This window comes from Rhinolophus hipposideros (genome assembly GCF_964194185.1).
Source record: "Rhinolophus hipposideros genome assembly, chromosome: 2".
NCBI classification, from domain to species: Eukaryota; Metazoa; Chordata; class Mammalia; order Chiroptera; family Rhinolophidae; genus Rhinolophus; species Rhinolophus hipposideros.
The window spans coordinates 98,690,691-98,707,552 of record NC_138048.1 but is presented as its reverse complement, the minus strand read 5'-3'; the positions used below and the strand labels follow the sequence as shown (position 1 = coordinate 98,707,552).

The following is a 16,862-nucleotide window of genomic DNA, read 5'->3' as shown; positions in this document are numbered from 1 at the left end:
TATTAAGTGTAAACTGAATGATCTATGCTTACACATCGGAAGAAATACTGGAGTTTAAAACTATTTTGGTTTGCTGGGTAAGCCAGAATAGCTGTGCACAAGCAATGCCCTTAACTATAGACTCAGAAACCAAGGCTGTTCTTTACTATGATTTTCTAAGATCCACCACTTACATGTTATTTAATCTCACCTAAAATTGATTAACATTCTTAACAGCTCTAATACATTGAATCTGATGTTAAATGCCACCACGATCATCCTCAAATAAACATCCATTTGTACTCACATTTGTTTGTTCACTTCTTTAAAGCCTTCAAATTACAAATATCTTCCACTGAAATTGAAATAGACAGGATTCTTTTACACTTTATTCCTTATTTATGTCTCTTTTCCTCCAGTGAAAAACCCTCTACCTCAACAACATCACTTTATTTATTCTATCCAACTACGTACACATAATTCTTCCTGAGTTACTACACTAAAACAAAAACACAGCCTGCCTCTTACTGGCTTGTAACATTACATAACATCTTTGGAATTGGTGTTTTTATATAAAAATTGAATATAATGGTGGAACCTACCTTCCAGGGTTGTATTGAGAATTCAGTATGTTAAAATATGTAAAGCACTTCAAACAATGTTCGGTATTTGAAAAGTATAACTTCTTACTCTTACATGCACAGCTTATTTTCTGAGTCTTTGCATAAAATAATACTTTATCACATTTGTTCAATGCTGCTTATATAATTCATATGCCAAAACTCTGTATAATAATTTATACTTATAACCTAAATAATAATAATGATTAAGTAGCATTTATTAGCTGTTTACCACAGTGCTTGGTAAGTCTTTTGTGTACTTGGAGCATTTATTAGCTGTTTATTATAGGGCGATCACTTGCTGAGTCTTTTATGTGCATTACCTCACGTAAGCCTCAGAACAATTCTATGATGTATTAAAATCATCCCTATTTTATAGCTGAATAAAAGTAAATAAGAATGAAGTCACTTTCTCACTGGCAGGTTTAATGTGGCAAAGAGACGTCTCATAACCACTTATTTGTTGTCTCTGTATATATTAATATAAAATATTGTTGGTTTTTCCCACTTAGACAATTGCAAGGATTTCCCCCCCTACTAAATGCAGAAGAATCTCCCAGGAATAATTTAGGAATTAGTATCATTTAGTTGTCATTGATTAATATTAAACTAAAACATGTTTCATGATCAAGTTTCTTTTAACCTTCCTTCCCCCACCCCCATCCCTCAGTAGTCTTCCATTGTATCGTTCCTTTCTCCTTTATTCTCTGGCTGTTACTTTCTTTATGAAATTCTAGCTCTCCTATGTCAGACATTTAAAAATCTTATGACTACCTGTTATTTATTTGGCATATTTTTTTCACCTCTTTATGCTTTTGCTCCAAAATCTGGGAGAACTTCTCAATTCCTTTGTCCATTTCACCTCATATTAAAATTTCTATCTTTCATAAATTCAATACATTTTTCATGACCAATGTATATTTCATCTTTTTAGATTTTGCTATTTGCTTCTATGCTTCCTGTGTATCTCCCCTACCTCTTAAACATTATGAATTTTAGTCTTAAAAAATTTGTGAAAGGGTTTTACCTTTTTTTGCAATCACACAATTCTAATAAGTGGGCTCATTCTGAGTCCTAAATGGATCCTGCAATTTTTATGGCTAGTTATTTTCCTATGGTTTTATCCTTAAAAAGAGTGATCTACACACCCAGTGCTTAGATTATAGATTTGTTTCATCAGAACAAATCTTTCATACACAGATATCTGTAATGAACAATTTTTAGATTTCTAATTCTGTTTTGCTTCTTTAGCAAAATCAATTATTTTCAAGGGAGCCCTCATAGTATGGGCTAGTGGAGGCAGTCATTTCCAACACTATGTAAAAGATTTTATTGTTCATGTTTATTGTGGCTGTCCTCCTGACCTGTGTGGCATGTTAGTGATGGTGTGTATTAGATTCCTTCCATTTTCTTCCTAGGTATTTCTTCCTATAGTGTTTCTTTCTTATAAATAGAATCCTGAACTATTTACTTTACTTTCATACCATTTGCCAAAATTACATGAAGAAATACTTTCAAGATTCTTGCACATGAATGGCAATACTTGCATATGTATAGTACCATTTATTAGTTTCTTGCAGTGTTAGATTTTCAAAAGTGGGAAGAGGGAGATAAAAAAGCATAAAGGGCATCAAATATATGGTGATAGAAAGAAATTTGACTTTGGGTAGTAAACTCTTAGTGCAATAGATAGATGATGTATTACAGAATTGTATGCTTGAAACCTAATAATTTTATTAGCTGGTGTCACCCCAATAAATTTAATTAAAAAGTATTGTTATTGTATTCCCTTCTTTTATGAAGACATTTGAAACTTGCTGAATTGGCATTATTTATAATATCACATGTTTGATTTAAAAGTCAATATAAATTCTCTATTACTAAAAATATATATATAATAGTCAATGCATATACATTATAACCCTATTGACTCAGTCAAGTTTACTGATAGCCAACAACAGAACAAATATCAGATATTGAATAAATAAAGGAATTAGCTTTGCCAGATTTTCTGAGAAGGCTATGCAATCAGAAATAAAGAAATGATATATTTTTGAAATCCACTATGGTTGTTCTAGGATTATACCACTGTGCCTCTTCCTGGGTGCAGACACTGCAGGTGGTAGGGATGTGATTTGGAAATAATAATCAGAAATTCTATGCCTTCTCCTCTTAAAATGATATATATTGGCCACTACTCTCAGTATATGATGATTCTCTTCCCATCACAAACTTGCCTATAGTTCTCCCTCCTGAATTTAGACTCCATTAAGTAAGGATGTTGTAATGTCACAGAAAAAGCTCTCTCTCTCTCTCTCTCTCTCTCTCTCTCATCTATCTATCTATCATCTATCTATCTATCTATCATCTATTTATCTATCTATCTATATATCTATCTATCTATCTATCTGTCTGTCTATCTATCTATCTACCTATCTATCATCTATCTATCTATCTATCTATCTATCTATCTATCTATCTATCTATCTATCTATCTATCTATCATCTGTCTATCTATCTATCTATCTATCTATCTATCTATCTATCATCTATCATCTATCGCTTAATCTTTTTCTAAAGGGATATATAGCCAATCTCTTTCTAAAGGGCCCTTGGAAATTTATCAGAACAGCTAAATACTAGGAAAGGAGAATACCCAAATTTTTAAGTGTGCTGTTGGTCAAAGTCTGAGCTCATGTTTATATAGAGACCCCAAATGAAACAATTTCATCTGATTAGATTGAAGGCACGTAGAGACCAGATGCCATTAATTGGGATTCTGGTTCAAATATGTTTTATAATGGGATTAATGATTGCAAGAACTCTTCTTCTTGTAATTTCTGTAGTCTTTTGGGCATCAATGGCATGAATGTACAGAGAGGCTAACAAAATATTTACATGGTTCCCTTACCAGTAAAGTGTGGTGAAAGTGTTGAAATAGGAGACCCTGGCAATGGTCAGCAGCCAAGCTAATATATCAGAATCAATGTTACATACTGCATATACACTCAGGGTTCTCCAGAGAAACAGAGCCAATAGCTCTCTCTCTCTCTCTCTCTCTCTGTCTCTGTCTCTCTCTCTCTCTCTCTTTCTCTATCATCTATCATCCTTCTCTCTCTCTCTCTCTCTCTCTCTCTCTCTCTCTCTCTCTCTCTCTCTCTCTCTTTCTTTCTTTCTTAGAGATTGACTTATTATAGGAATTATCCCACACAGTTAGGGAGGCTGAAAAGTTACATAATCTGCCATCTACAAGTTGGAGAACCAGGAAAGCCAGTGGTGTAATGAAGTTTAAGTACAAAGTCCTGAGAATCAGAAGGACCAATGTCCAAGGGCATGACCAGCACCAATGTCTGAGATATGCAGTGTCTTATTTATCATTATGGAATCTTGCACAACATTGCTTTCAACTGAAGCACTGTCTGAGAAGATGATGAAATAATGTACCCATTGCTATAGAATCTGTTTGCTTTAGCACATGCCCTATCAACTAGTTTAAAAGGTTTCTTCAAATGCAGCTAACTAATGAGCTAAGTAAGAGTTATACTCTGGGATTTCATATTGTTTTTACAGTGTGAATATATTTTTTACCAGTGACACTCTCTCCCTAATATCCAGAATATGAATTACAGATCTTGAAAAATGTGTGGAAGTAAAATCTCTCTCTTTCACCATCACTCGCTGGGACCTACTTAATGAATTAAAATAGAGTTTTTGCCTACTGATAATAGTGGGCTCCACATGGCAATAGATCAACAGGGAATTAAATTATTATATTGACTATTATGAGGAGGCATAATTCTGTTATACAGTAGGAGTATGAAAGTATATATCAGAAACTCTCGGGATTTCCTGGAGTATGTTTTATTTGCTTCTATTCCCAAAGGACTGCAGCCATACGAGGGCATAGGAACTGGTGGCTCATACTTCTTAAGGATAAAGTATTAGTTTATCCCACCAGGCAAACTACTTAGGTCAGCAGTTGTGCTAGCAAAGCAAGAAGGAAAGGTAGAATGGTTGATAAAGGACAGAGATGGTGAATGTCAATTACCGCGTAGACACCAATTTATAGCTCAAAGAGGACCTAAGCTTGCCCTACTAATCCTTTTGTTATTCAATTTTGTTTTGTTTTTGAGAATTCATGGCCAGCTGCTGTCTTTAAGAAGTGATGGAAGAAAGTAACATAACATGAGGTATGACTGCATTTGAGTGGTGCACAGAGGAACTCTAGGCCATACTTGTTGGTGTCTCTTCAATATATTCTCCGCATGTATCATTGCAGTCGTGCTGATGGCTTCCTATTGCAAGCATTGATATTCTCAGAATGAAATTTTTCTCCCTTCATGTGACAATGGATTAACTGGAACAGACCTTAACTGATAGAAAAGCATCAGCTACACAGCTACACACACACACACACACACACACACACACACACAAGCACAAGTACATTCTTATACTTAGAAATGAAGATAAATGAATATACATAAAAAATATGCTTTATGCTTGCAAATGAACTTACGTTTCATATAAAATGAATTAGAATGTTTCCAAAGAAATATTAATTGGATTTATGCAAACATACAGAAACATGAATGTTTTTTTCCCCCCACAAAATTATTGGATATTCTAGATAATAAATTGGTGACTCTTTTATCACATGTAGCCTAGGATTTAGGTATCAGTGTCTGAATAGAAAATGATACTAATATAATAATGAATCCTATATAATAACAACAGCAACAACAACAAAAAACAATCCAAGGGATCAGCAATCTGGAATACCTCAACAGAAGCCAGAGCACCAGTATCTTCCAAAGCAGAATGGGCGATAGCAGACATAGCCACCACAGCCATAGCCACAACCCAGGCCACTGTAGCCACAGCCACGGCCTCCATAGTAGTTGCTGTAGTAGCACATGGTATCACGAATTGAGGGTTCAGTTTAGGAGCAGAAGCACTTTCCCGAGACTGAATTTTATACAATCTGCGTGGTATGTGGGAAAATCATGGTCAGGATCAACTCATTTCCAAACTAGCTAACATTTAAAAATCTCAAGAATTCCTCATAACCAATATATTCTGGACTCTTCTGCTGTCATGTCATGTGCCTTCAATACAAAATTTGTATCCTAATTACGTACTTACTTGAGAATCCAGCTTCTGTGAGATCTTAGGAGTAATGTAAGCCTCATCTCTATTTAAAATTATTATTTTAATGATGATATAGGTAATTTCTTTTTTAAAAACTTTATGTAGAAATAATTGACAGATATAATGACATATATTTGAACTGTACAACCTGATGATTTGATAAATGTATTTATTACAGATTGATTACCAAGATCAAGACAATGAACGTATCCATCACTTCACATAGTTAACTCTTTTGTGTTTGTGTGTGTGTGTTAAGAATGTATAAGATCTACTCAGTAACTTTCAGGAATTCAACCATATTATTAACTATGGTCACCATGCTGTACCTTAGATCTTCAGAATTTATCCTTCTTAAAGCTGAAATTTTATGCCTACATCACGTCATTTCCCCCTCTTCCCAGCCGCTGGCAATCACTGTTCTATTCGCTGTTTCTATGAAATTGTCAACCCCCCACCCCCTGCCACACACATATAAAGGATACTATACAGTATTTATTTTTCCCTCTCTGGCTTATTTCTCTAGCATAATACCATACAGCTTCATCTATGTTCCAAATGCCATGATTTCCTTCTTTTTTTTTTTTTATGGCTGAATTTGTGTCGTTTATCTTTTTGAACTTTAGACATAGAAAGGAAATACTTTTTTTTAAACATATATATTTTTTAATTTATTGGGGTGACATTTGTTAGTAAAATTACATAGATTTCAGGTGTACAATTCTGTATTACATGATCTATAAATCCCATTGTGTGTTCACTACCCAGAATCAGTTCTCCTTCCATCACCATATATTTGATCCCCCTTACCCTCATCTTCCACCCCCCACTCCCCCAGAAAGGAAATACTTATTTTACTAGAAATCTAAGTTTAGAAAGCTATACTACTATGTTGATTTTTTTTCATTTCTTCACCTATTCTTCATAACTCTATTATGAACCCACTGCATTCATTTTAAGCATATGAGATACATAAATGAAAAGAGTGATAAGGCCCTTTTCTTTCACAGAACTTACATTATGATTGAAGGGAAGACAGTCAGTGAGAGACAGACAATAGGCATGTAAATTTGGAAATAAATACAGTAAATTCTGATAGGGATGCAGTAAAACCTATGAGTTTAATAAACTTAATTGTTACTTAGGGGAGTTAATTTTAAACTGAGTGATCCGAGAAGACATATCTGAGGTGATGACACTTTAATTAATACCTTCAGTATAAAGACAAAGATCTTAGAACTTGGTCTGTTTGAGATGCTGAAGTGCCACTGTGTTTCGAGCACGACAAATGAGAAAGAAAATGGTAGGAGATGATGTCAGAGATAGCATAGGTTATTGTAGGATGGTCTTTTTAAGTGCAATGGATAGTTAGTGCTTGTATGATCCTGGGGAAGGCTGTCGTTTGATTTTGTTGAGCCATGAGATTGAGGTATTGGAAGAGAATACATTTGGTGTCATGAGGGATCATGGGCTCTGTCTTGGTGATGCTAAATTTCTGATGGCTAATAAAGATAGAAAGTGGATTATCAAGAAGACGGTTAAATATACATCTATAAAAGAGGGATGAAAAAGAACATAGGAAAGCCAATGCATACCTCTGAGATTGAGGTCAAGTTGTGGAGAAGATAATAATAATAAAAAAAATCCTAAAGGGGTAAAACTGGAGGCAAAACAAGAGAGTACACTGTGTTGAATACCAAGAGAGTTTCTCAAGAAAGAAGAGTTCAAATAACTTGAATTTTGTTTCAGAACTTCAGTAAAATGAAGACAGAAACAAACCATTTTTGGATTTGGAAAGAGACTTTCAGTGGAGTGGTGGGTCAAAAATACAAATGTTTGAGAGAAAAGAAATGAGAAAATGCATTTTTGAAATTTTCTATGAAAAGGAATAGTGAATTAAGAAAGTACTTTGGGAAACTCAAAGGAGTTTTCTTGGGGAAAGATTTCTTTGTTTTGTTATTCATGGGAGATAATTAAGCGTTAATTATATTTCAGAGCATTAGAACAGCAACATGTTTTTAAAAAATAAAATGCCCTGGTAGGTAAATAGGCAGAGCACAGAGGAATTTTAAGGCAGTGAAACTATTTTATATGATACTACAATGGTGGACACATGTCATTACACATTTTTCAAAACCCATAGAAAGCATAACACTAAGAGTGAACACTAATTTAATCTATAGATTTTGGGTGATAATAGTCTGTCAATGTAGGTTCGTCATTTGTAATAAATGTACCACTTTGGTTCCACATGTCCATATTTGGGGAGGTTGTATGTGTGTGTAGAAACAGGGAGTTTATGGGAATTTTCTGTACTTTTTACTTAATTTTGATGTGAACCTAAGCCTGATCTAAAAATATTTATTAATTAAAAAAATAAATGCCATGTTATATAGAGCACTCATTATCTGAGTAGAAAAATAAATGTCAGTTATTCATAACAAATGAATAATTCCTGAAAACAAATTCTAAGAGAATGGGCCTCATACATTTTTATGTTGGGGACATTGATTTACAATAACAGACAGTATCTTCCACAATCATTTTAACCAATTACAAAGCTACCTGTTGAATAATTATTTTGTAACCTAACATAATTTAGTCATACCCTTTTCTGGTCCATGAATTTATACAATATATAGGACTTAAGTCTAAAAATAATGTGAACAATTATTGCATTATTTCAACTAGTGATCATTAAAAATGAGTCTCATTTGAATGATAACTGACTAATGGAATCTGAAGTATGATAATTTGAAATAACTGACATTTTCTGTAGGGAAAAATTTAAAATATGTGATATAATAAAGATTTCCTCACAATTATCATCTTAATAAAGCAGGGACTGAAATAATATATAGCTGTAATAATGTGTTTAGTTTGCATATATATTCTTCTTAATAAAAATTAAAAATACTTAAAAAATGCATGATAAATTAATAAATAGTTGAATTTAATCAGAATATTAGTAGGAAAACATTGTTCAGTTCTCTTGAGAGGCTCTTTTCCCTTGACTAATTTAAATTACTTATCAACGCAGATAAATTGAGTAAATTACAAAGATCTTGTGTCTTGAATTCCAGAGAAGGGTTAACTGAAGTGCAGATGGTTTCTCATATTGACCACTCTTCAATGCTACAATCCCTCACTCTATGACTATGCTTGGAGTTTATGTGGAGAAATATATAATAACAATCTTTGAAGACAGAACATCATTGGAGTGTCACCATTCTAGTCATTGATTATGGGTATGGGGACATATCACACATCCTTTCTGAATCCTCTGAAAGACATCATATCCAGTTGTTTTTAGACAATAACAAGATTCTCTTGGCTTTTCTATGCCTCCTAATATCCTGGATTATCATAGTGAAAACAACAAATTAAAAAAATTCCCCCAATAAAATTAATAAAAATAAAAAAAAAAATTCAATGATTGTTTAAGAGAATTCCATGTGCCTGGCTATTATAAAATTAGATTAAAATTAGATTACCGATTTTACATGTTGTGTCTTTACAAAGGAACTTACCATCTGTCTGATGGGTAAAATCAAATATCTGAAGGGAAAATAGTATCAGTCAGAATATTAGCTGATTGTTGTATATCCCCAATGTGAACAGATCTCCTTGTTGACTAGAGAAGAATTAAAAAAAAAAAAAAAAAAAAAAAACTCTGGGAAGCGTTGACATTTCAGATATAGTAAAGTCCATAAGTACATGATTGGCAAAAATTCTTAAACTTCTCAAAAGTTAAAAAATAGTATCTATTGAAAAATGGCAATGAAGGAAATTTCAAAAATAAAATGCATTATTATTTTTCTTTCTGGTGGTAGGCTCTGAAGAGAAGATGGAATCCATTGGAGAAAGTATCTTTAGTGTCCTAAAGAGTAATTAGGCATATAAAAATAAAGCAATACTTTGTGTAAGAAACACAGATACGTTGGCTTAGTTTGGTTTTTCAAGATATTTTAATAAGGTGATTCTTTGTTGATTGTTACAGAGATGAATGACTGTCACAATTTTCTATGCTGTATCCTTTCATAAGTAGAGGAATAGCTAAAACACTGATAAAGAAAAATTGTTTTGAAATATAATAGGAGTAAAACTCATTGGTTAAAAATGAGTGCTACTAGTTTTGGAAAGACAAGGAGAAAAATATAGATTTTATTTTATGCCAGGAACAAGTCAAAAGTGGCCTGCTGCAAGTGATACTTGTTAACTGATGCTTGTTTAACGAAATTAAAATGAAGATGTGGTGTAATGCAGGAATTTGTATGTGTGACTGTCCTCTCTCATTATTGGCATTGAATTGTTTCAGGGGAATTCCAAGTGGCCAAACAAAACAAGTTTCCTTTATACCTCAGAGGCTTTGTCTTATAATCGAAGAACAACAAACTAATTAGATTAGTCATAAAATTAGCCAACTTTATGAGGCGTGTTGGGTTCCCACCACACTGAGGGCCATATAAAAGGCCCTCTGCAGGGAGAAGTGTCCAGACTGAAGTCACCTACACCCCTTCTCTACCCAAGAACAACCTCAACAACCAACACCATGTACGGCTACTACGGAAACTACTATGGGGGCCTCGGCTATGGCTGTGGCTACGGAGGCCTGGGCTACGGCTATGGCTCCTGCTGTGGCTGTGGCTTCCGCAGACTGGGCTGCGGCTATGGCTGTGGCTATGGATATGGCTCCCGCTCTCTCTGTGGCTGTGGCTATGGATATGGCTCTGGCTGTGTCTCTGGCCTTGGCTGCTACTGAGAATGCCATGGGAGACTCTCATTTTTTGCGCCTGGACTTGCGGATTCAACAATCTGAAGCCCATGTGTTCTGAGCCTTGCTGAAGACTTGACTTCTGGTGCCCTCTGGATCTGACACATCAACCTTTTCCATTCTTGTATTTAACTCGTGGCTGTGGCTATGGCTCTGACCTTGGCTGCTACTACTGAGGACGCCATGGGAGATTTTTATGTCCCATGCATGCAACATCATGATTCACCAGCCCTGAATCCTATGCCCTTGTGTCACCACACCACGTTGGGATAATCCTTACGTCACAAACTTCTGATGTGATTTCCTGATTACCTGCAATCTTGGCCCTTATTGGGATCAAACACCTATAGATATTTATTCCCATGCTTTGTCTCATGGAAAGCAGAATCTGATATTCACCCTGTGAACCCCACTTATTTCCTTTTACCAGACTGAAGCAGTCACTAGTCCGACCTGAATATTTTTTATGTATCATTCTGTTTCCCAGTGTTCTTAATAAACTTGATTAACCTGAAAAAAAAAAAAAGCTTGGTTTTCTTTCTATTTATTACATATAATAGAATTATTTTTTTCTTTTTTGGATTTTTTTATTTGCTTGATTCCAAGAAAGGTTGTACTGCCTGTTTATGACGTATATTCTCTTCATATTTCTACTTCAGTTGCTCTACCAGTTCTAGATTTGTGACTATTGAAAAGTAGTTTAATATTTGTAAATTTTCTCCTTTGTTAAAGAGGGGAGAATGTCTTTGTTGTTAGAGGTTTTCAGACTAAAAGAGATAGCGTTTGCTGATTAGTTTACGTGTTGCTCAGCACATAGTACATAGTCTGCGTATTTTCCCTTCCACAAACTATTATCTGCAAAGTCTATGCTGCCAAAAATCTTTTTTATGTTTTCTTTTTAAATTATGAACAGAAATATGCTCTTTTAATGTGCAGTTCTGTAATTTGAAAAATGCCTCGTGTTGTGGCAAAACCACCATAATCCAAATACAAAATCACCCTCCCTCCAACATTCCTCATGTGTTTTTTAAACCCCTTTGACATCAATACTTTCCAAACCCTTAAACCCTGGCAATAACTGATTGTTCTATAGTAATATAATTTTGATTTTTCCAGAAGGTCATATTGTGTTGGGAGTCTGCAAGATCACCCCTGCTTTGAGATTTGCTAGAAGGATTCACAGAACTCAGCACATAATTGTGCTCATGGCTATTATTATAGCAAAGTAGTAAAGATACATAGCTAGATCATGAGGGAAGAAGACCCAGACAGCTTTTGGAGGTGTCCATGTGTAAATATTAATATTTTGTGCTCTCTCCCTTCTTGAGGAGCCACACAGAGCTCACTCTTCCCACAACAACAAAAAAGAAGCATTCTGTGTGTGATATTTCTGCCTCAGGAAGCCTGTAAAAGACTCAATGCCTGAAATTTTCATTGGGGCAGATCAAAAAAGCACCAGCAAAATTCTAGAATCCCAGAAGGAAAAGATGTTTTCAGCAAAAACCACATCATTTGTACAGTCTAGACACAGTGAGCAGGGAGTCCCTTTATCAATTAGGAAATGGCAAGAACATTCCTGATCTCTCATTACCCTTTTAATGGTGGCAGGATCTGTAGTGATACCTCTGCTTTATTCCTACTATTGTTACAAAGTGTATTTTTTCTCTCCCTATCTCTTTTATTTGCTGGTTTTGCTGGAGGTTTACAATTTAATTAAACTTTTCATAGAATTATCTTTTGGTTTCATTTATTTTCTCTATTTTCTATTTTAAGTTCTATTGATTTTAGCTGTTACCTGTATTATTTCCTTCCTGTTTTTGGTGCTTCTTTAGTAATTATTTTGGAGCAAGCTTGTATTACTGGTTTGGAAACTTTCTTCTTCTTTTTCTTTTTTTTTTTAACTAAAGTTTATTGGGGTGACAATGGTTAGTAAAGTTACATAGATTTCAAGTGTACAATTCTGTAATACATCATCTAATATATATCACATTGTGTGTTCACCACCCAGAGTCAGTTCTCCTTCCAACATCATATATTTGATCTCATTTACCCTCACCTATCACCCTCTCCCCATTTACCCTCTGGTAACCACTAAACTATTGTCTGTGTCTATAAGTTTTTGTTTTTGTGTTTGTTTGTCTTGCTCCTTTGTTGCTCTCAGTTTTATATCCCACATATCAGTAAAATCATATGGTTCTCTACTTTTGCTGTCTGACTTATTTCACTTAGCATTATAATCTCAAGATCCATCCATGCTGTTGCAAATGACACTACTTTATCTTTTCTTATGACAGAATAGTGTTCCATTGTGCATATATACCATATCTTCTTTATCCAATCATCCATCTAAAATAGACATATGAAAAGATGCTCAACATCCCTAATCATCCGAGAAATGCAAATGAAAACCACAATGAGATATCACCTCACCCCAGTCAGAATTGCTATCATCAACAAGACAAATAATAACAAATGTTGGAGAGGCTGTGGAGCAAAAGGAACCCTCATACACTGTTGTTGGGAATGCAGACTGGTGCAGCCGTTATGGGAGGCAGTGTGGAGGTTCCTCAAAAAATTACGAATAGAATTACCATGTGACCCAGCAATCCATCTCCTGGGTATCTACACAAAAAATCTGAAAACATTTATCCATAAAGACATATGTGCTCCTACGTTCACTGTAGCTTTATTTACAGTGGCCAAGACATGGAAACTTTCTTCTTTTTCAATAAAAAATTGACTGCCATAAATTTCCTTTTAACACTGCTTTATTTGCATCTCATAAATTTCAATAACTTCTATATTCATTTTCATTCAGTTCAAAATATTTTATATCCCTAGAAATTCTCCTTTAGACATGCACACATATGCACATGCACACACACACACATACATACTTACATATGAAGTGAGTTTCTTATAAACAATATATAGATGAGTCTGATATTAGCCAATTTGATAATCTGTCTTTAATTGCATATTGAGATATTTACATGCTGTTTAATTATTGATATGGTTGAAATCAGCTCTACCATTTTATGTTTGTTTCTGTTTATCAATTTCCACTTCTCTGCCTTATTTTGCATGATTTGAATATTTTTAGTATTACATTTTAATGTATCTAGTGGTTTTTTGGCCATATCTCTGTATTTTTAATGGCTAGTATAGGGATTGCAATAACTAACCTTTCACAGTATTTTGGGAGCTAATGCTTTACTATTTTAACTTAAAGGTGTAAGCTTTACAAATATATATGTCCCTTTACCATTGACTCTGCTTATTATATGTCTTATGTAGTATATCAATATACATTTAAACCCCCTCATTGAAAATTATAACCTTTTGCTTTCAGCAGTTATATGTATTTTAAAAAGCTTAAGAATAGAGATATAATCTATTTTATTTGCTGAATATTTACAGTTTCCTATTGCTTTTCCTTTATTTCTGAAGTTCTAAGGATCCCTTAGTATTATTTTCCTTTAAACTGAAAAACTTCCACTAGCATTTATTTTAGAAAAAGTTTCCTGAACACAAGTTCTCTAAATTTTCCTTTTCTGAGAATTCTTTTTTATTTCACCTTTTTTCCAGGTGGATATTATTGTTGGGTATAGAATATTGAATTCTTTTGTATCAGCACTTTAGGTATGTTTTGCACTGTATTTTGCAGTGTGTTATTTCTGATGAGAAATCCACAGTAATTTGAATCATTATCTTCTATATAATATGTTGTTTATCTCTAGATGTCCTCAAGATTTTTTTTTAACAAAAATTTGATTATGATGTATCTGGACATAATTTTTTCTAAGTTTATTCTGATTAAGATTTATAATTTATTTACAATGAATTTATGACTTTTCTCACAAGGCTGGAATTAAGGTGTAAAATGGATCTATGAATTTATGATTTTTACCCAATCTGGAAAATTTTCAATTATTATTTCTTCAAATATAATTTCTGCCTCAATCTATTTTTCCCTTCCACTTAAGATTTCAGTGCCATAAATGATAAAAGTTTTGGTATATCCCCTAAATTCCTGAGACTCTATTCATATTTTAAAATTATATTTTTTTGGATTTTCAGATTCAGTAATTTCTATTGATTTGTCATCAAGTGCTTTCTTTCCTGTGGTATTCCAGTTCGCTATTGTCCAATTTAGTGGATTTTTAAAAAAAATTCAGATATTGTATTTCTTTAGTTGTAAAATTTCCATTTGATACTTTTTACATTTCTATTTCTCTGTTGAAGATATATATATAGATATAAATATATCTATATATATATTTCATTCAATTCAACAGTGTTTATCTTCACTCTATATATCTTAGTTATAATAGCTGCTTAAAAGTCTTTGTCTAACAACTTTGGGTTGTCATCTGTAATAGTTATCTATTGTTACCCAAAACTTAACAGCTTAATAAACATATTTATAATCACACATTTTCTTTTGGTCTGTACTTGAGGCATGCCTTACCTGGGTCTTCTGCTTAAGCAATTTTTCACAAGGCTGCAATTAAGGTGTCAGCTGCATCTATGGATTTATTTCAAGGATTGATTGGGGAAGGATCTATTTCTAAGCCCACATCGTTGTTGACGCAATTCAGTTACTTGAAGGTTATAGTACTAAGGGTCTTAGTACTATAAGTTTCTTGCTGGCTATTAACCAGAGGCCACTTTCAGTTATTTTGCAAATGGGCCTCTTTTGGACAGCTCACAACATAGCTTTATCAAAGCTTGCTAAGGAAAGTCTGTAGGAAAGATATATATTATGATCTTATATAATGTAATCATGGAAGTAAAATCTAATTCCCTTCCTATATTCTATTGGTTCCAAGTGTATTACAGGTCTTATCACACTTAAGAGGAGAAGATAATACAGGAATGTGAATAACAGTAGGTGGGGAAGATTGAGGGCCATCTTATACAACATATAAGTATACAACACAGCATCTCTTAGTTGTTTTTTCCCTTGAGAATTTATCGCAATTACTAGTTATTTGTATGCCATATGATTTTGTATTGCATCCTTGGCATTTTGAATATTATGTTGTGATTTTCTGAATTTTGTTGAATTCTATTTGTTGCTGTTGTTTTTAATAGGGTAATATGGTAAATTTCATCCCACTACAATTTCAGTCTCAAATTCTTGATTGAATATTATGCATACCAAAGTCAAAGAAGAAACCTGAACCTTGAAGATTTTATAGAAGAAACCTTGAACCTTGTATAAGATTTTATACATTCAGCTGTGCTCATATAATGTGTTATCAGACTGCAATATCTTCTGTCTATGATGAACTCATAAAAATTAGTGTTAAACAATTTGCTGAAATATTGATATTATCCCATATCTGTGGCAGATTCTAAATCTTCTAAATAGGGTAACTGGGCAACTTCATCCATGTTACTTACCCTCCACTCCTAAATATAATTTTCGTTTTCTGATCTGAATGGTTAATAGGTTCAGTGAGCAACTAGATGTAAATAAAGACTGAGTTTGTATTTGGTTTTCAGGGGAGATGATTAGTATAGGGCTTTCTACACTGTGGGTTTGGCAACTGAAAAAAAAATAATTCTAAATATATTACCTAAGCACCATAATTGACAATATCAGCACTCATAGGTCTTGGGTCAGATAGGGAAAGACCAACTTCAGTCAAATGTGCCAGGTCCCTGTTGAGACTGAAGGCAGCTTGAAGTACCAATTGAAAGACTATAAAACTATAAAGCAAAAAATATAAGAGCTAAAATAACAAAAAAATTTTTCCTCTTCTTACCAGACATGAAACTGAGATTTACAATGGTTGCAGATTTTTCTGAAGTTACACATATAGGAATCAGGAGAGAGAGAGAGAGAGAGAGAGAGAGAGAGAGAGAGAGAGAGAGAGAGAGAGAGAGAGAGAGAGAGAGAGAGGAATATCGAGGGAAAATATTTGCCAAAGAAAAGTAATTGTTATCCTATGAACAACCAAAAAAGAAAGGGCAAACTTGCATAATAAATGAAAGGAAAGCAAATCAGTTTTCTCTTCCAGATTTATTGGGGAATTCAAGATTTATTAGAAAAACAGAGAAGCAAATGTAACATAAAATTACAAAACTAGGAGGTACACCCATATCATCTTGATGTAAAGAGGAACATGATTTCACAGAATGAATTTTGAATTCCTCCAGATATCAAGTGGCATCACATCCAGATATGAGGCACTTAGAAAATCATATCAGAAGTTTGTAGAGGAGTTTCAAATAAACATCCTATGATGGTAAGACATCGAAGTAGTGGCGTTCAGGACTGGTGAATCATTAAAGGAAGATGCAGAGAGTGAGAGTTACCCATGGCATCC

At 33.8% G+C, this 16,862-nt stretch overlaps 1 protein-coding gene across 1 annotated transcript; it reads left to right on the top strand.

The window, feature by feature from the left end:
* Positions 1–10,302: 10,302 nt before the first annotated feature.
* On the top strand, positions 10,303–10,512 carry LOC308507980 (keratin-associated protein 6-1-like; the record flags this gene model as incomplete). Its single annotated transcript, XM_081074104.1, has 1 exon — positions 10,303–10,512. The coding sequence occupies one exon, from the start codon at positions 10,303–10,305 to the stop codon at positions 10,510–10,512; it is 210 nt and encodes a 69-aa protein (XP_080930230.1).
* Between the last annotated feature and the right edge of the window lie 6,350 nt (positions 10,513–16,862).